Source organism: Podarcis erhardii (genome assembly GCF_964252035.2).
Source record: "Podarcis erhardii genome assembly, chromosome: 11".
Lineage (NCBI taxonomy): Eukaryota > Metazoa > Chordata > Lepidosauria > Squamata > Lacertidae > Podarcis > Podarcis erhardii.
Genome location: NC_138501.1, coordinates 46,985,203 through 47,005,069, shown reverse-complemented (window position 1 = coordinate 47,005,069; position 19,867 = coordinate 46,985,203). Strand labels below are relative to the sequence as shown.

General features: G+C 45.0%; 1 protein-coding gene across 3 annotated transcripts in view; it reads left to right on the top strand.

Annotated features, from left to right (window-relative positions):
* MAPK4 (mitogen-activated protein kinase 4) overlaps positions 1-19,867 on the top strand; it is an 89,611-nt gene that overhangs the window by 40,356 nt on the left and 29,388 nt on the right. Inside the window, exons 1-2 of one of the 3 annotated variants that reach the window (XM_081881511.1) lie at positions 3,348-3,400; positions 5,299-6,618. In XM_081881511.1, coding sequence (XP_081737637.1) covers positions 6,073-6,618 — 546 coding nt within the window. In that variant the 5' untranslated portion in view covers positions 3,348-3,400; positions 5,299-6,072. Of the gene's footprint in view, positions 1-3,347; positions 3,401-5,298; positions 6,619-19,867 lie in introns of those variants that run through there. The other 2 variants (XM_081881513.1, XM_081881512.1) reach the window with 2 other exon arrangements.

The following is a 19,867-nucleotide window of genomic DNA, read 5'->3' as shown; positions in this document are numbered from 1 at the left end:
ATTATGCCCGCAATGTATTAGACCAGACACGCTTTCAAGGGGGAAAAGCCCAGGATGGACAGCTCGTAATGCAGAGCCCATTAGCCAAGTGTGACAGGGCCTTTGGCTAGAGTGTTTAGGGAATTGGCAATCTCACAAGGCGCAAGGACAGGAGATTGAAAAGGCAGCTGAACCTTCGTCAGTTCGACCTGCTTGCAGTCAAATGATGGCCGCAGCCATAAATCTTCCCTGTAGCTGAATAACTGGCCGGAGAGGTGAAAATGCTGGAAAGGAGATACATGACTGGGTTCCCCTTGAGGAGATGGACTGTTGCCTCTATGAAACACTTTCCATCGGTTTCTGTCATTGTCAACAAGTGGTTGTATTTTGCATCCATTTGTCTCGAGAGATAATGGAGTGCGCCTCTGGGGGTGAAGTCAAACTGTTGCGTTAGCAACACCAAAGTGACCTTCCTGGGGTGCAAGCCTGGTCAGTGTGTCTGGAGGTTCTGGGCTGCCCAGATGACAGGACCCCCTTCTCAGCCTCACTGATGTGGTCCAAAGGAAAGCAGAGCAATATGTCTGGCACCAGCTTGGCTGCAGGAGTTGCCAGAAGGAGCCATACAAGGCACCACCCAACTGTCTTAGGGACTTCACTCCAGATTTACTCCTTAGACTTTTCTCCCAGTACGTTTCCGAGCACAATTCAAAGTGTTGGTGCTGAACTTTAAAGCCCTAAATGGCCTCGGTCCAGTATACCTGAATGAGCGTCTCCACTCCTATTGTTCTGCCCGGACACTGAGATCCAGTGCCGAGAGCCTTCTGGTGGTTCCCGCGCTGCAAGATGCCAAGTTACAGGGAACCAGGCAGAGGACCTTCTCAATAGTGGCACCCACCCTGTGGAACGCCCTCCCACCAGATGTCAAAGAGAAAAATAACTACCAGACTTTTAGAAGATACCTGAAGGCAGCCCTGTTTAGGGAAGCTTTTAATGTTTAATAGGTTATTGTATTTTAATATGCTGTCAGAAGCTGTCCAGAGTGGCTGGGGAAACCCAGCCAGATGGGCGGGGTATAAATAATAAATTATTATTATTATTATTCCTCTGAAGATCCTGTAAGTGTGAGATAATTAAGTGTCCCTGGTGAAAACAGTCCACCTCCTCAAGGGACTGAATCCAAAAGCTAGCCACAACCCATTGACTATGCTCCCTGAGAGTCTCATGTCCAGCCTCTGACTTATTGTTTGGCCTTGGGGAAGTGATAAATGGCATGGAGTTCTAACTCCCCAAAGGCTTCTACACTTAGAAGTGTGCTGAGTTCCAACAGTTAATTCCAGCGCTTCCCTAGCACCAGACATCCAGCTGGTGGCTGGGCACTTGCGAAGTGTTGTGCAAAGCGGGAAAAGCTTGTCCAAAATGGTCTCGTGGGCCAAATGGGGAGGAGGTCTGGTAAAAACTTTCTGACAGTAAGAGCTGTTTGACAGTGGAACAGTCTCCCTCAAGAGATTGTAGACTCTCCTTCTTTGGAGGTTTAGAAGCAGAGGTTAGATGGTCATCTGTCATGGATGCTTTAGTTGAGATTCCTTCCTACTCTACAATTGTATGGTTCTATGATTCTGTGATCCTGGCAGCCAGAAGCACTCAAGGGTCGTGTGAAGCAGGACCAGCAGGGGACGCTCATGGGTAGGCAGTGTGCCCTGAAAAGAGTCTCAAGGGCCAGATAGAAAGCCTTGGTGGGCCACATGCAGCACCTTGCCTGACCTTCACCACCCCTGGTGCAAGGGCTTGTGTGGCACCTAAAAACTGGCGACAGTGCCCAGCACGTGTATCTCTTACAGTTCTGCTTGGGCCTGCTGAAATAGCTGTTGCATTTTTCACCCCCCTAGTTGGCCTCTGTTCATTTGGCACAGGAATGGGTTGCTAAACATAGCCTGCGATCAGTCAGCACTGCAGAAATGCAGAGATCATTATCAGAGGCAGACTTCTAGTTGCATTCGCTTGAGGAGTCCACGCCAGAGCGACCTGGCTGTGCCGAGCTTTGGGAAAGCACTTCAAGATGCGGGCGTTTGAATCAATATGTTTTGTAATTCAGCTCCTGTTCCAGTTCAGCTATGGTAAAAAAACACACCAAAAAACTCAAGGCTTTGCTTCCGTTCCACTTCATGTCGCCTGCATTTTTGCTTCAACTTTTTCTCATAACAAGATTCTGTTATGAAACTGGACTGGGCTGGGATGCCCTGAAGTCAGGTTTTATCAGCCTGTTGTTCTGCAAGGATATATATATATATATATATATATATATATATATATATATAACTCACACACACACATTGTGGGTAGATTTGGGACTTAGCCATGCCTATCTCCAACACAGGATTGAAGCCTTAATGACAGAGGTGGCATTTCATGGTTCGTTTTGATAAATCCTGGCCTGGCACTCTGGGGAGAAGGAAGAACCGTTGTTGGCACAGGGCGCCTAAATGGAGTCTAGGTGGCTGACATTTTTAGAGCAAAACTTTGGGGTGATTAATTTCCCACCAAAATCTGCAAGAAATGCCTCTCAGTTTCTAATTTGGTGTAATTAAAAAACAAAAAAACACCTTCGTACAACCTGAACAAACAGGGAACACCAGACCCTCCTAAAGGTAAAGGTAAAAGGGACCCCTGACCATTAGGTACAGTCGTGGCCGACTCTGGGGTTGCGGCACTCATCTCATTTATTGGCCGAGGGAGTCGGCGTACAGCTTCCGGGTCATGTGGCCAGCATGACTAAGCCGCTTCTGGCAAACCAGAGCAGCGCACAGAAACGGTGTTTACCTTCCCGCTGGAGTGGTACCTATTTATCTACTTGCACTTTGACGTGCTTTCGAACTGCTAGGTTGGCAGGAGCAGGGACCGAGCAACGGGAGCTCACCCCGTCGTGGGGATTCAAACTGCCGACCTTCTGATCGGCAAGTCCTAGGCTCTGTGGTTTAACGCACAGCGCCACCCACGTCCCCGTAAGGTATAAGAATAAGAATAATTTATTATTTATACCCCACCCTAAATACCCCTATACCTAAATCTTAAAGTTTTACAGACAGCTTTGCAAAATAGCCAGAGACTTTCAAATGCATCTTACCATTACAGCCCCTTTGAGTTTTATGGTGCTGATAGGGAGGGAAAGTGGATTTCTGCTCCTTTTTCCTAACATGCTCCTACTTCTCATTGCTCACTCCCCTCACCTCAAGCACAGTCCTCCAGAGAGACAGCCATGTCTGGAAAAAAAACTGGAGAGATGCCAGCAGGCAGTATACACAATACTAAGGTGGTCTGGCTTGGTGTAAGGCAGTTTCTTATCTTTCTTTTCTTTTATTTCTGCAGTTCAGAGGGAGCCACAGAGAACCATGCAGAGCAGACCCAATCCATTTTGCTAGCTGAGGTAAAGCAGCAAATATTAACCCCCCCTCCCAAGTCAAGGTGCAGAGATCAGATTATTTTGGCACCTGAACACAGAAAACCTCACAGATTCCTCTCCCCTTCCCTGCCAGTAAGAATACAACCATAAAAAACTAAATAAATAACAATTTGCTGCTCCTTCAGTGCGGCGGCGGGGCTTGTTATTGAAGACATAGTGTCTACATTGGTTAGAAGTTCTTTCTTTCTTTTGTATAGTCTTTGGTTCATCCTGATCATCGAATCATTGAATTGTAGAGTTGCATATGTAGGAATCTCGACCAAAGCATCCATGACCGATGGCCTTCCAACCTCTGCTTAAAAACCTCAATTGAAGGAGAGTCCACAACTACCCAAGGGAGTCCAGTCCACTGTCAAACCACTCTTAATGTCAGAAAGTTTTCCCAGCTCCCTCAACCATTCCTTATGAGGCTTGGTTTCCCGACCATTGATCATCTTGGTTGCCCTCCTGAATTACAAAAATATGGATTTGAAACTCAGCTACAGGTGGTACCTAATACCAAGAAAACTAGCGCTAATATGCCCAGAAACCTCACCAAAAAGCTGGTGAGGGTGCACCTCCACAGGCACATACCTCCACATGTGGTGGGAGTGCCCCAAAATCCAACTATTCTGGACAACAGCCATACGAGAAATATGTAAAGTAACTAAGCAAGTATTAGAATTCACCCCAGAATTGGCCCTACTAAACATCTTCCAAGACAATAATGCCCATTTACACCACAAAGAACTCATAACCCACCTACTTTCAGCAGCCAGAAACATCATAACCAGACACTGGAGAGACCTGTCAGGAGTAAGCATGGACCAATGGTACCAAATAGTATGGGAAACAGCCTTACTAGAAAAATTAACCAATAAACTGAAACTGACATGGGGACAAATAGAAGAAGACGCCTTCACCCCGGTATGGCTCCCCTTTATCACATACACAGCCTAACAAGACAATGACAAAAATCCACCAACAGCATACAAATCAATATGGCTAACCTGTTCCAAAACACCCACCCACCCCACTCACACATGAAAACAAAGATCACCACAGCCAATCACAAATAAACAACCACACCCTAGGCCAACCCCAACCTCTCTCACCACCAAAGGAACACAAGTGAATAGCAGAGAACCTGCACAAGCGACGCTGACACAAAACCCCACATATATTAATTAAAATAGAAACATCGCCACCTGACCCCACCCCCACTCACCTTCCCCCCCCCTCCACCTCTTTCCCCCTTTTCTTCCTAATGTCTCAACAAATGAAACTGATCTGTATAAAATGTTACTTGGAAAAAAAGAGAGAGACATTGCACATACTTTTGTAAACCAAGAAAATCTTTAATAAAAATACATTTTAAAAAACCAAAACATATGGATTCAAACACCCACATCTTGAAGTGCTTTTCCAAAGTACAATGCTTAAGTGGAACTTAAATTATACGTGGTCATTATTCAGCATTTGTTCTGATTTGCTTGTGGGGTGTTTATGCATCTTTCCATTAATCGTTAATTCATCTCCACTCCTTTCAGTGCATTTGACTGTCACTTTCCTAACTGCAAAAATGTCTTTTTAAAAAAAATAAATGGATTTATTGCACTAGGGCAACCGAGGACTATTAATCTGCTTTAATTGCATGAATCACACCAACCTAAATTTCCCACAGAATACTGGCAGTCTGGTGGGCATGTCTACAGGAGCATGGCTCTCATTCACCAACTCCTAGGTGACCGTAACGATGTATTTTCTAATCCTGCATAACTAAATTTGTATTTTCTTTAGGTGTGTTAACCTTCGAGAAGGTAGGGTGTGGATAAAAGAAACCGCTGTAGCAAACTACTTCATTATCTATTTTTCACTTGCAGGAGGAGGGGCTATAACAAGTGAGGATTTGACAGACACAATGAAGACCGAATGGTGATGAAGGAAGGATGTGGGAAGAACTGAGCATGGCTGTTTGTGGCACCCAGTTGATGGGGACCGAGATTCATTGGGAGGAAAGTACTTCCGTCTTTTATCACGTCTTGTGACGGCGAAATGGAAAAATCCACCCTGCATTTAAGAATGTGTGACAGAAGATTCACCAGAACCTTGCAGAACTAGAAAAAAAATGCTGAGTCCACTTCATGGAGAATAAAGGTTTCTGGAGAACCTCTCTACCATTTGCTGTCTGAAGGTCCATGTTTAGGTAGCCAACTGAATATTAAAAGCATGTATATGTTGAAGCTTCACTTTCCCAAACTTAAAACAAAACAAGAAGGACGATATTTAAGAACTCTTGGAGCCCATTAGTTTATCAGCATATTGCAATGAAAACCATTTGCTAGATTGGCAACTTTATGCCTCTCCCCTATTTGCTTACCCGAACCGAAGAGAGTCAATATTTAAAGTTTGCAAGCTTGTTTCCAAGACTATTCTCGAATCCACTTTATGTACTTGTGTCTATTTTTCTTTTTAACCTCTGAACATTTGACTTGAAAACCTTCTCCTGTACGATTATGGGCTCCAAGCAAGGAACTGCACAGATTCTCATTCGTGGTAACGATGTACTGTTTTCTATTAAACCGTATTGGTGACTGGGAGGCTGGGCTCCTCTGCTGCCATTTCATTGCAGAGACAAAGGCGGATCTGACCCCACCATGGCGGAGAAGTGCAATTACATCGCGAGCGTGTACGGCTATGACCTGGGCTGCCGTTTCATCAACTTCAGGCCCCTGGGCTTTGGAGTGAACGGGCTTGTGCTCTCAGCAGTCGACAGCAAGAGCTGCCGCAAGGTGGCCGTGAAGAAGATCGCGGTGAGCGATGCTCAGAGCATGAAGCACGCCTTCCGAGAGATCAAGATAATCCGCCGGCTGGACCACGACAACATCGTAAAGGTCTACGAAGTGTTGGGGCCCAAAGGAGCTGATCTCCAAGGGGATCTGTTCAAATTTAACATGGTGTACGTCATCCAGGAATATATGGAGACGGACCTGGCCCGTCTTCTGGAGCAAGGGCCTCTCTCTGAGGAACATGCCAAACTTTTCATGTACCAGTTGCTCAGAGGCCTGAAGTACATCCATTCAGCTAATGTCTTGCATAGGGACTTGAAGCCCGCCAACATCTTCATCAACACAGAGGATCTGGTGCTGAAGATCGGTGACTTTGGATTAGCTAGGGTCGTGGACCAACATTACTCACACAAGGTACGTCCCTCGATTTGTTTGGCCTGATAAAAGCTGAGTGTTCTTTAAAATAACAGCATGCAGAAGTTTAAACAGATACTGTGGCATCTTCACAAGCTGTTCCAAACGAAGTTTCTCATAGAATGAAAGAGCAATATTGATGAGGCTGTGCATTCATGCTAAATTGTCTGGCTTCCCCTTGGAGGCCAAAAGGCATTGCCTTAGCATTGCCTGTGAAATCTTGCTGCGTTAATTGGATTACAAACAACCCGGTTATGTGGAAGGAGTCCAGCCATACCACTTTCCAGATGTCAGGTAGCAAAAAACTTCAACCTAGAAACTAATTTGCAAGGTATGTACAGTGGTACCTTGGTTCTCAAACTTAATCTGTTCCGGAAGTCCATTCCAAAACCAAGACACTCTTTCCCATAGAACAGGCATCCCCAAATTCGGCCCTCCAGATGTTTTGGGACTACAATTCCCATCATCCCTGACCTCTGGTCCTGTTAGCTAGGGATGATGGGAGCTGTAGTCCCAAAACATCTGGAGGGCTGAGTTCGGGGGTGCCTGACATAGAAAATAATGCAAAATGGATTAATCCATTCCAGCAATTTAACATGAATGTTACTATCTAATGAGACCATTGATCCATAAAATGAAAGCAATAAACAATGAACTGCAGTAGCACAATCAATCAGTAGCTGAACTGGGTTCCACACAGTCACAAAAACAAAACAAAAAGAGCCGCAAAAACGAAAACGCAAAATAAATAGCAAAACCAGACAGACCTCAGCGTAATACTCAAAACGGAAGTGTGGCACTCAAAGCAGAACATGTTCGGCTTCTGAAAAAAGTTCGCAAACCGGAACACTTACTTCCGGGTTTGCAGTGTTTGGGTTCCAAGTTGCTTGAGGACCAAGGCGGTTGAGAACCAAGGTACCACTGTATTCCATATCTGTGTTAGACCAGGAATGAGCAGCTAGTTACTTCCTTTTCCAGATCCAGCCTTGTAACGCATCTGGGAAATGCAGCTGAAAAGTTCACGCAGAAGTAAGTCCCACCCAATTGTAAGAGTCCTGCTTCCTGGTAGGTCTGCATAGGATGGACCCTTAGAATGCATTCCGGCCCTAATTTGAAAGCACATTTAGGCTGCAATGCAATCCTTGCTTTGGATTAGATCCACCCAAATTCACTGATATTTCATCTGAGTATGTGCATCTGGGATGTGCATCCCTTTGAATTCTTCAAGTTAGCGTGCTGGAAATTGGGCCACGCTCACACCAGTATGTTCAAAGCACTATGATACCACTTTCAATTGTTACAATACCCAGAGTTTCCTGGGAAAGAGGGATTTATTGTTAAGCCACCCTGGGCATTGTAGATATATGAGAGGAATAAGGGGGGTCTCCTAAAAACTCTCAGCACCCTTAGCAATCTACAGCTCCCATAATTCTTTGGGGGAAGCCATGTGCTTTACATGTGCAATAAAAGCACTCCACGCATGGTTTGGAGCTGGCCTTTGTAGGAAGAAGGGGTAGGAGGGATAGAGTCAGGGAGAGAGCGATTGGGGGTGGGAAACGCCGTGCATGTGATGTTGGGAGGAGCCAGGGGAGGAGCCAAAGGTGGAGACCATGAGGCTTCAATGGTTGGTGGCTCCTCCTCTGCCTCCTCTGCCTGGTGCCACAAACTCTGGTCTCCCTTGGAACAGCATCAAAACAGTGGCACACAGCTTCAGAAGCCTTCAGAAACTTGAGCATGCCTTAAGCAGCAGGGCAAATAACACGCAACAGAAGTGGTGGACAGAGGCATATGTAAAGTGTATTTACAAGCATTTTATTCAGCATCAGGACAAAGAAGAAGAGTTTGAAGAAGAGTTTGGATTTGATATCCCGCCTCTCACTCCCTTTAAGGAGTCTCAAAGCGGTTAACATTCTCCTTTCCCTTCCTCCCCCACAACAAACACTCTGTGAGGTGAGTGGGGCTGAGAGACTTCAAGGAAGTGTGACTGGCCCAAGGTCACCCAGCAGCTGCATGTGGAGGAGCGGAGACGGGAGCCCGGTTCCCCAGATTACAAGACTACCGCTCTCAACCACTACACCACACTACACCACACCAAACATGTCTGCTCCCCTTTGTGTCCAAGCAGCAGGAAGCACAAAGCAAAAGCAATACACAAACGGAAGTTCCCAGCAAGCTGTGCTGGAATGTAAACAGACAGGTGACATACAACAGCTCTACATATCTGTTTAGGTGGAACGGAACATCAATATCCTAACAGGCAGGAGGAAGAGGAGAAGGAGTAGAAGGAGTCGGCCACTGGAGCCACACAGTGCTCAGCTCAGTTCTTCACTCAGCTCCATGCTCAGCCCCCTCTCCCCCCTCAACATTAGGGGTGGTTGAAGGCTGGCCCCATCCCAAAAGATATTGAGGGGGGCCCAAAACAGCTTGGGCCCCCAGGAGCTGATGTCCCTGGGTAGAGTATTTCACCTGCAGCACGGAAAATTCCACCATGAAAAAGCCTGTTCAGAAAGAATGTCCTATTTCAGAAAACTTTGACAACCCCACCCCATAAAAGAGAGTTGCGTCCAAAGCGTGGGCTTGGCTCATATGCATGATTTCCCCAGATAAAAGGAACAGATGGACAGAAGGAGGAATTCAAAGTATGCTCAGCAATTTCACTGCTACATTCCACCCCCTTCCAGCAGCCCGCCTGCCAGCTAGGGGCTTATATGGGATTTTTGTCTGACATGCCCTTCCTTTGCCAATGAATAATAAGAGAGATGCTTGTCCCCCTGTCCCCACCCCACCTTACTAATTATGGGATACACGTGACTACTGCTTAGCTTACTTTAGTAAGAAAACAACGTGAAACCTTGGGCACTTAAGGGGGAGCCATTTATTTTTGAATAAGCATTTGCAGCGTCAGAAAATTAGGCAGTGTTTTTTTCCCCCTGGGAGCTCGTGTAGCTTACAAAATTTTGAGAATATTATTAAAGCGGTTGGAGTACTTATCCTCTCCTGTGCAAGTAGCTCATGGAAACATAAGCAGGCCTTCCTATTCCTCCTCCCTGTGCTAATATTTTTTTATTCTGACAACGACACTGCAAGGTAGGCTACAGGCAGAGAAAAAGAAAGGGAGAGAGTGGCTGGCTTAAGGAAACCTGTTAAGTTGTGGGTGAACATATCAGATGACACAGCGATTCTTCAAACAGCTCTTGTTTATTCAGAGGCCAGAACAGAACTGAGCTGAAGGGCTCAGTCAGCCTGCTTATATAGAGCTCCAGTACAACATTACTGTAGCAACTTTCTAAAACTATCCAATCACTGAATGTCACTTTCGATCCTTCATTTGCATAACTATCTACAGTATCCCCCTGCTGGCCCAGGGTGAGAACTTCAGTACATAACAAAACCCAAACGTCTTTTCAGGGGCAAACTTCATGTCACACCCAAATACATCTAATGAAACCCCAGTACAGTTTTTGTTTTGGGCTATGTGTGTGCTTGTGTTTTCAGAAGCATCCATGGAGACGAGATGCTTAACTCTGAAGTCTGCTCATTTCCCCACTCCCTATCAGTTTGGTGATGCAGAAAAGTTTTCAACAGGTGTTTGAAGGTTAAAGCCGAAAGATCCTGTCGAATTTTCTGTTGGCAGAGTATTCCACAGGGCTGGACTGATGACACTAAAAGATTGGCATCTTCTTGATATCCGATGAGCTGCACCAACTTGGGCAATGCTCCTGCAGATGATCTCAGAGACTGAGCTGGGATATAAGGGTTCAGGCTGTTCCTAAAGTACCCTGGGCCTAAGCTGTTCAGGGCTTTGTAAATTAATACAAGGCCCTTGAACCTAGTTTGGTCGTAGATGTAGTAGCCAGTGCAGGTGTTTTCACAATGGTGTCACGTGCTGTCGGCCACGTGACCCCAACAGCAGTCTGGCTGCCGCATTCTGCACCTGCTGGAGCTAGCAAGCCAGACTCAAGGGCAGCCCCGCACAGAGCGCATTGCAGTAATCCAGCCCTGAGGTTAGCAATGCATCAGCTATAGCGGTCAGGCTACTAATAGGAACAAGCATTTCCAACCAGAAAGAAGACACCCAACTTTCTTTCGTTCAGCAGCGTAATTATAAGAGGTAGGGAGGTGGCGGTGTTAATTTTGTTGCTCCTGTTATTAAAGAATTAGGAGCTGAAATGTTTGTTGATCTACTGTAAATCACCCAGTGGATCCAGACTGAGTTTCTGTCCACTCTAGCCCATCTCAGCTATTTGACAAATTCAGGTCTGAGCCAAAGACTTTGGGGGAAGCTGGGTTTTGACAAGGGATTTGAAGGATGTCAATTGTTATTCTTCCCTCTCACTTGTTTAAATGAAGATTTTGGATAACTATTCAGATCTATGCAGAGTTTTGTGTGAATGTATGTCTGAGCTGCTTGCAGAACTGCAAGCATTCATCCTAGCCTGAAACGGCCATAATCTTAGTTCATTTTGACTCTGGAAAACCGTCCGCCCCCCTCCAGATTTTTTTATATTGTTTGGCCAGGACTAAAATGATGTTTGTACACTGTGGTGAGGAATGATGTCTCTCTCAAACAACTTTCAGCTCTGTCTGAAACTAATGTCTCTCTCCATCTGCACAGACAGCATCATCTGTTCCTTCTCTGTTGTGATGCAACTGCAGAGAGGCTTGTGGTCAAGGGCTAAGTGACATTTAAAACCTTCCACTCCTCCCCCCCCCCCTCACATGCTATAGAATCAGATAAAGGTTACCCATTCAGCACTGTATTATAGTGCCCTGCAGGTGAATGGAGGGAGATTTAATTCCACCTGGGCGGCTGAGTATAATTTCTCTGGCACAGTGGCATAAATCAACTACCTCTATTGTTACTGGCTTAAGAAAAACTGGAGAAGCCTCAACCAGACCTTCCCCATTCAGGATGAGATTAAGGCAGAAAGACAAAAAGGTTGCCACCCTCGGTCCCATCCTACAGGGCTGGCTCAAGAGCTGGTTGCAATAGGAACAGGGCAGAATGAGAGGCTACAGTTCCCAACATTTTTATTCCTAAAAGTTGTACTTGGACAGGGTCAAGGAATATACGGAGGGTTCCTGCAGAATGGTTTACTGAGCATTCATCCTGATGTGCTTGCACAAAGCTTACGCAGAGGTTAGATTATATTTGGTCTTCATTCTGATTTGAGGTTGGGTTGCTAATCTTGGCTGTGAGCCCTGGAAGACCCGTTCCCCTGCCATGCAAGCCTTTTCTCACCTGGCCTGGGAGGGAGGGGCCCTGACTGACTCCAGCTACAAAAGCTGAGGCTGCTGGACAGACTCTTGGGCTGGGGTATTGCTTACTGGGGTTTGTTGGGGGGGCATTGTTGTTGTTGTTAAAAGGTAAAGGGACCCCTGACTATTAGGTCCAGTCATGACCGGCTCTGGGGTTGCGGTGCTCATCTCACTTTACTGGCTGAGGGAGCCTGCGCACAGCTTCTGGGTCATGTGGCCAGCATAACTAAGCGAACCAGAGCAGCGCACTGAAACGCCGTTTACCTTCCCTCCGGAGCGGTACCTATTTACCTACTTGCACTTTGATGTGCTTTTGAACTGCTAGGTTGGCAGGAGCAGGGACTGAGCTCACCCCATTGCGGGGATTTGAACTGCCGACCTTCTGATTGGCAAGTCCTAGGCCACAGCGCCACTCACGTCCCGTTGTTGTTGTTACTAATGTTAAATTGTTGTCTCTTTATTTTAGATCCAGTTATGATTTATGTGGCAATTATTCAATTTGGTTGTGTGGTTTTTTGTTTTGTTTTATTTTTAATGAATATTTATTGGCATTTTCAAAAAACACACACAAAAACAACAATTAAACAAAAAATAACAAAAATACAAAAATACAAAATTTAAAAGAAAAAAAAACAGTTAAAAACACATATAATTCCAATTACTTATTTTCATTTAACTTATTTCTCAGACCTCCTCACACCTCCCCTTCTTGTATTCCAATTTAAATTATTAATTCAGCAAATCCTTATTATCCTGGTTGTGTGTTTTTTTGATGAACATAAGAAGAGCCTGCTGGATGAGGCCAATGGCCCATCTAGTCTAGCATCATGTTCCCACAGTGGTTGACTTGATGCCTGTGGGAAACCTACAAGCAGGATTTGAGCACAAGAGCAACTCTCCCCTGTGGTTTCCAGCAGCAATAATAATAATAATAATAATAATAATAATAATAATAATAATAATAATAATAATTATACCCCGCCCATCTGGCTGGGTTTCCCCAGCCACTCTGGGCGGCTTCCAACACAATATTAAAATACAATAGTCTATTAAACATTAAAAGCTTCCCTAAACAGGGCTGCCTTCAGATTTCTTCTAAAAGTCTGGTAGTTATTTTTCTCTTTGACATCTGGTGGGAGGGCGTTCCACAGGGCTGGTGCCACCACCGAGAAGGCCCTCTGCCTGGTTCCCTGTAACTTGGCTTCTCGCAGCAAGGGAACCACCAGAAGGCCCTCGGCACTGGACCTCAGTGTCCAGGCTGGTTGATGGGGGTGGAGACACTCCTTCAGATATACTGGACCGAGGCCGTTTAGGGCTTTAAAGGTCAGCACCAACACTTTGTGGCATTCAGATAGCCACTGATAGCCTTCTCTAGGAATTTGTCTAATCCACATTTAAAACCAACATTCAGCATCATTGAATGTCTTCTAATATTCAGCTTCACGGAACATCCATAAGTTCTAGTGTTATGGGAAAGAACGGAAAACTTTTCTCTGTCCACTTTCTTGATGCCGTACGTAATTTTATAAATTTCTGATATGTCTCCTGTTACTCATCTTTTCTCTAAACTAAAAAGTCCCGAATGCTGCAACCTCTCTTCAGAAGGGAGTCACTCCATCCCCTTGATCATTTTGCTTGCCCTTTTCTGTACAATTCTTTTCTTCTGGCTCAAAAAGCACAGCGGTTTGGTTTTTCTTTTTTGCAAAGAAAAAAAAAGCATTGCTGAGGGCACCCCTTCCATTTACACACACACAAAATATGTTTTACGGTTAGCCATCATAACTTTGATTTAAGGTAACCGAAGCTCATTCCCTATTTGGGCAAAAATGCAGCGATGGTATAAGGCAAGGCTGTGTTTCTGCTTTGGGCAGGCTTGATTTAGCCTGGCAGTATCTTGGCAGGTAAACTGTCCCACTGGGTAGTGATCCTGCACCCTGTTTTTTGTTGCAAAGGGACAATTTTATCCTCCAATTTGTCAAAGCACTGCTGCATTCCAGTGGATTTTTTCTCTCAAGCATCTGTAGAAAGAAATAGTACAGTTATACCTCGGGTCGCAAACGCTGCGGGTTGCGCATTTCTGGGTTGCAGACCGCGCTGAACCTAAAAGTACCAGAATGGGTTACTTCCAGGTTTCGGCGCTTGCGCATGCGCAGAACTACAAAATGACGTCACGCATATGTGCGAAAGCACCGAATTGCCTTACACGTGTGCGCAGACGCGGCGCTGCGGGTTGCGAACATGCCTCCTGCACGGATCATGCTCGCAACCCAAGGTGTGACTGTACTCAAGAAGGATTCCCCTCCCCTGGGCTGTAGCTTATATACAATGCTGGCATATTTTAAGCCCCTCTCACACTTTTGTGCCATGTGCAAATAATGTTGAAGGGAACTCAGAAGAGAAAGCTCAAATGAAACCATTATTAACGCTGTCTGCAGTAGGAGCCGTTTTGAAACAAAGTGGACTTTGCTGTAAGACTAGGGTGGCCCTAGGTCTTCCTTTACAGATGACAGCCCTCCATTTGAAGTCAATCCTCTTTGTGAAGGAGTCCTCCAGAAGAAGGGTATTGTAGTTCATTTGTGGTTTAAAGATACCTAAGGAAGGTGAGCAGGAGAGGCCTTGAAGTTGCCCGTTTGGAGTGAGCAGTACCTGGGCATCAAACCCATCAGGCACACAGATCACCAGGTCATTTGCCCCCCACTGTTGTGTTTCTGCTGAAATAATAGTCTTTCTAAAGTTTCATCTATACATATAAGTTAATATGTACAAATCTGTGCCTTTTTCATTCTCTCTCTTTTTGTGTCCTCTCAGAGAGCAGTATTGATGGCTTGACAAGAAATGACACAATTTTCTTGTGGGCTTTTCTCTCTCCTGAAAAAGAGAAATATATTTGCTATTGGAATAATTTTCTATTACAGTGGACGCTCGGGTTGCGAACGTGAGCCGTGTGGGATGCACGTTCGCAACCCGCAGCAGCGCGTCTGCGCACACGCGGGTTGCGATTTGGCGCTTCTGCTCATGCGCAAAGCGCGATTTAGCACTTCTGCACATGCTCGACCGCTGAAACCTGGAAGTAACCCATTCCAGTACTTCCGGGTTTCGGTGGTCCGTAACCCGAAAAAACCCAACCTGAAGCATCTGTAATCCAAGGCATGACTGTACTACAGTTTTGTGTTTTGGCTTCAGTATATGATACTAAAAACAACCATAGCAAACCAAAACAGATTTTTATTTTTTTACATTTTTATCACGATCTCACCTTTCGTCCAAGGAGCTCAATGTGGTGTACATGGTTCTATTCCCTATTTTATCCTCACAACAACCTTGTGAGGTAGGTTAGGCTGAGAGACAATAACTGGCCCAGGGTCACCCAGTGGGTTTCATGGATGACCAGGGAATTTTAACCTTGGCCGTAAGCCAACAATCTAACCACTATGCCATACAGACTCTCAGTACTGACTTTGAGCCCCATGTGTGAAAATTGCCTCATATATTTTCTGATAGACTATTCTTACTATTTTCATTTATTTGTCACTTTCCACAACAAAATGTCTCCAAGAGACTTGCTGATCTCTAACTTGCTCACAAATCTTTAAAGGCAAATGCATCAAGAAAACAAGTTTGTGTAATCTGGAAATGATAGCAACAGAGAAAGCTCCCCTGGATGTGTGATTTACGGTGTTCTGATTTGACAGAGTGTTTCAGGGTGAAGACGGATATAGATTTTTAAGAGCAGGGCGCTGTCTATTTGTAACCTACCATATAAACTAGATTCACAACTTCCTGAATGTACAGTAATTCATAAAACAAGGAACAGGCAGAGGAAAGGAGAGGGATCAAATGTAGCCACTGGAACAGAAGGGGTAGAGATCTGCAAAGTTACATGTGCCATAATTTATTAAGATCTGGATTTCAAGTCTCCAGCTTTCTTGATGTAGTGTGAAATACGGTCTTGTTTTTTCTCTGAAAGAGCTGAATCAGTTTTCCCTGAGAAAGAGCTACAGTACATGAAACACATCATCAGGCAATAAATGATCTTCTGTGCACCTTTTGGACGTCTCTTCTGTTTTCATTCTTAACATAATTCATACCTGCAAGTCAAGTACTAGATCAGCCTTGCAGCTTCCCCTGTGCATCTGGCAGACTGCTTTTGAAAGAAAGAAAGAAAGAAAGAAAGGACTTCCGGGTTAGCGCGATCTGGAAATGGCGGATTTCCTCCGAGCTGCGGAGGGAATCGGCTTCATCGAGGACGGGTCTTGCCGCGCCGGCGACGCGGGGACCCTTAGAAACCGCAGGCGCTGAAGCCTGCGGACGGGAAGACTCGGTGGGCGCCTTAAGCACCCCCCCCTGACCCTCGAAAAAGGGTACGGAGGGCGGTGTGGCACTGAGAGTCGATCGACACCTCGGTGGAGCGGAGCCGCGAGCCACGACCGGAGAGCGCTGACTTTCTCCCTGGAAATTTGGACTGAAAGAATTAACCCGTGAGTAAATGGAATTTGGCTTTAAGAAATTTTTCCTTTGAATTGGAGACGATCGGAGGGTGTGCTAAAAGGGAGTCCGCACCCCCCCAACTACGGACAATTTTAAAGCAAAGCTCAGAGAACTAAGGCGGAAAAGATACACTTATACATTATAAAAGAAACTTCTTCCACGATTTAACAAAGGAAGTGTTGTGCTGGAGAGTGAGGAGAAAACCTTTATTTTTTCTCTTTTTTTTTCTTTTTTTTTTGCGAAACCCCCCCTCCCCCCGGGACCAGGGAGAATCCCGTGTTTAAGTCTGGTGCAGAAAAACAAGCTGTCAAAAGAACTGTTAAATGGACAGATTGAAAATTTGTTAACTGATATCTCTCTGAACTAAAAGTTAAATTGTAACAAAGTGGTTGGAGACTCGATAGAAAGAAATAAAAAAGATTTGGACTGTTGGAAAAAGTTTACAAAGTAACCAGAATCCCTCTAGGGGGATTCCAAAGCTACTACAATGGCGGCAGATGGAAAACTACAGGCAGAGATAAACAGGATGTTTTATCTTGTGGGAATACTGCAAGAGCAGAGTCTGAGTATGAACAAACAATTAATGACCTTGACTTCAGGAACAAGCAACTCTGCTGAAAGCATGAAGGAACTGACAGGAAAGGAATCTGCAGCCGAAACAGAAAAGATACATCAAGAATTGGAGGAAAGAGAGCAAGGAGAGGAGAAAGAACAATTGAAATATACCAACAAAAAGTCCATAATGGTGGAACGCAAGGGAAAAGACTATTGGATTATCTGGATTACAACACTGCAAAAGATGTTAAGGATGAAGGAGGGGGCCCCTGAAGTATCTGCAACACAGGAACTTGAAGGATATAAGAAATATGATTGGGGCTATCCTTTTGATTATGAAAGACTGGTTGACCTTTGGCAGCAGTTCCTACCAAGCATCTATGAGGGAAGAAAAACCGGAGTGATGAAGAATGGATTCTTTCGAGATTCGAGGACCGATATAAGAGACTTCCAACAGAATCGACGGAGAGGAACTGAAAGGGACTTAAAGGCTCTCGACGTGAGGAATCCGGGCTGAAAATGATGGTTGATTTTTATTTGAAAAGGGATCAGAACCTGGGAAGGGGGGAGGGGGAAATATCTTTATTATTGCTATTTAGTTACAGAAGGGTAAGAACGATGATAAATTTTGGGTTGGGTGAATAGGGTCTATATTTAAAAATGGGAAATCGAGGGAAGGGAATCTACGCCGACCTTAGGGAAAAATTTAAATGTTTATAAGAACTGGGGACAAGAGAAATCGGGCTAATTATGAAGAGATATATTTAAAAATATCAATTATAGGTTAAGAAGAAGAAACTAAAATTTGCTGAACGAATTATGGGAATAGGGATGTATGAAGAGGGGGTGGGGGGGAGTCCGGGGAACAAGGTTAAGAAAATAAGGTGTTGTGATGATATTTGTTTTGTTTTTGTTGTAACTTTTGTGTCTGTGTTTTGTAACGTGTGTTTGTCTCTAAAAAATGTGAAAACCCAATAAAAATTATTATAAAAAAAAAGAAAGAAAGAAAGAAAGAAAGAAAGAAAGAAAGAAAGAAAGACAGGGAAAGGTAGGCAGGTAGGAGGCACATAAAATCCAAGGGCTCTACCAGACTACCTATTCATTGAGAATCCCTTCAGACTGGTTCGCAGAGAGATCAAAGCAAGTGTTATCTCATACTTCACAATATATTTTCTTCTCACTTTCCTTACTGATAAAAGTCAAATCTTTGGGGGAAGAGGGTTTCTTGCACAAGACCTCTCAATCATCCATCATTCTACAACCTGAATATGCAGGTATGTGCTCATAGGTTCAAAGAGCAACACAGGACAGTTTGAAAGCCTTCCTCTGAACAGCCCTTTGCTCCTCTTTAAGTCTCTGTTATCCAATTTTCTTTAAACTTCTTTAAGCATCCGATTTGCTTGCAAAGGGCTTTCAGATAGCTCCATGCTGCTCTCTGAAGACTCAAGTGGCCTTGCCACCAACAGAGCAGGTAGGCCAGCATCCAGATCCATTGGCAAATCCTCCCAGTTGCACTGGTGCAACTTGGTTCCCCTGGCATAGTGTGACTGGCCTCTGGCCCTCCAGATATTGCTGGATTACAACCTCCACCATCCCAGACCATAGACCATGATGAATGGAGCTGATGGGAACAAAATCCAGATGGCCACAGGTTAGACACCCCTGCTTTTGCTTCCTAGCTGGTATATGTCAAGTAAATGAATGCTCCCTAAAATTAATACTGCTACAGACAAGCACATTAAAGTGTGGAGTGCAGTTATAACAAGCAGGAGAACTTAAAAACACACAGCTGCTGATTCAGTGTACACTTAGATATCTTTGCACCTAATGCTATTAAAGTGCAATTCTAAAAAGATATAAATATCATTCAGTATCGAATATTACAAATATTATTGCACCTGGTGCTACTAAAATAAAATACAGACCGCCGCATGGTTCTGTGTGCCTTGCTGGGCGATTTACAGCTCCTTACAACCAATCAAACCCTGGCATCTGTTTTCTAATTAAGGCTCATCTTCCCTTTTGCACAGAGTGCTGAGAGCTTCCTGGAATCGAATGCAAACATGAGGCATTTGCTATAGCGATGTGGTATGCGGCAGTGCTAATTAATTTCAGCGGGAGCTCGATCTGCTTTGGTGTCTTTGTACCAGCTCAGACTTCTGAGACTGTTGTTCTTACAGTGCAGCCTAATTAACAACCCCCTTTCTGAAACCAATGCTGCTGTGATGCTCTCAGATTTTTTTGGTGCCTGAATACAGCTAATATTGCGTTGGTTTTTACAACCGACACTCTCCTGTTAGTAGATCAGAATGTGCTGTTCATTTATTTTAGGGAGAAAAAACCTCCTATCTTTGGCAACAAATGTCCGTTCCTTTACTTCGTTGCTTTCTCTGCGAGGGCAGTCAATAATTCTTCTGAGCATCTTAGAATCATAGATCATCCAGTCAAACCTGTGCACTTCTGATGCATCTAGTGCATTTCCTTGAAGTGGCTTTGCAGAGATGGCAGGCCTTGGCAGAGGTCTTGCAGAGGCAGCACCAGAGGAAGCGGGACATCACAGACTGACATAAGAAGCCAAGGCAGCTTCTGTGTGATGGCCTGGGATTCGGACTCGGATGCCAAACCTGAGGGATCCCAGCCTGCACAGGATTCCCTGCCTCCAGAACCAGCTGAGCCAGGGCTGGGGCTTGAACCTGAAGGGTCCTCACCTGTGCTGGATCCTCAGGTGCAGGCACTAGCTGAGTCTGCTCTGGCCCCTGAGGTGATGGAGGACCCATTGCCTCCAGGTGCTCTACTCTCAGCCCCGTCAGAGGATGCTGAGGTTGCCTCTGGGTCCGGTAACCCTCCAGCCTCTCCTGAGCTGCAGAGGCTCAGGGCAGAGAGGCGGAGGGAACTAAGTTCCCGCAGGAGGAGTGTTCTCCTCCAGGCCAGGAGAGGCGAATCACCT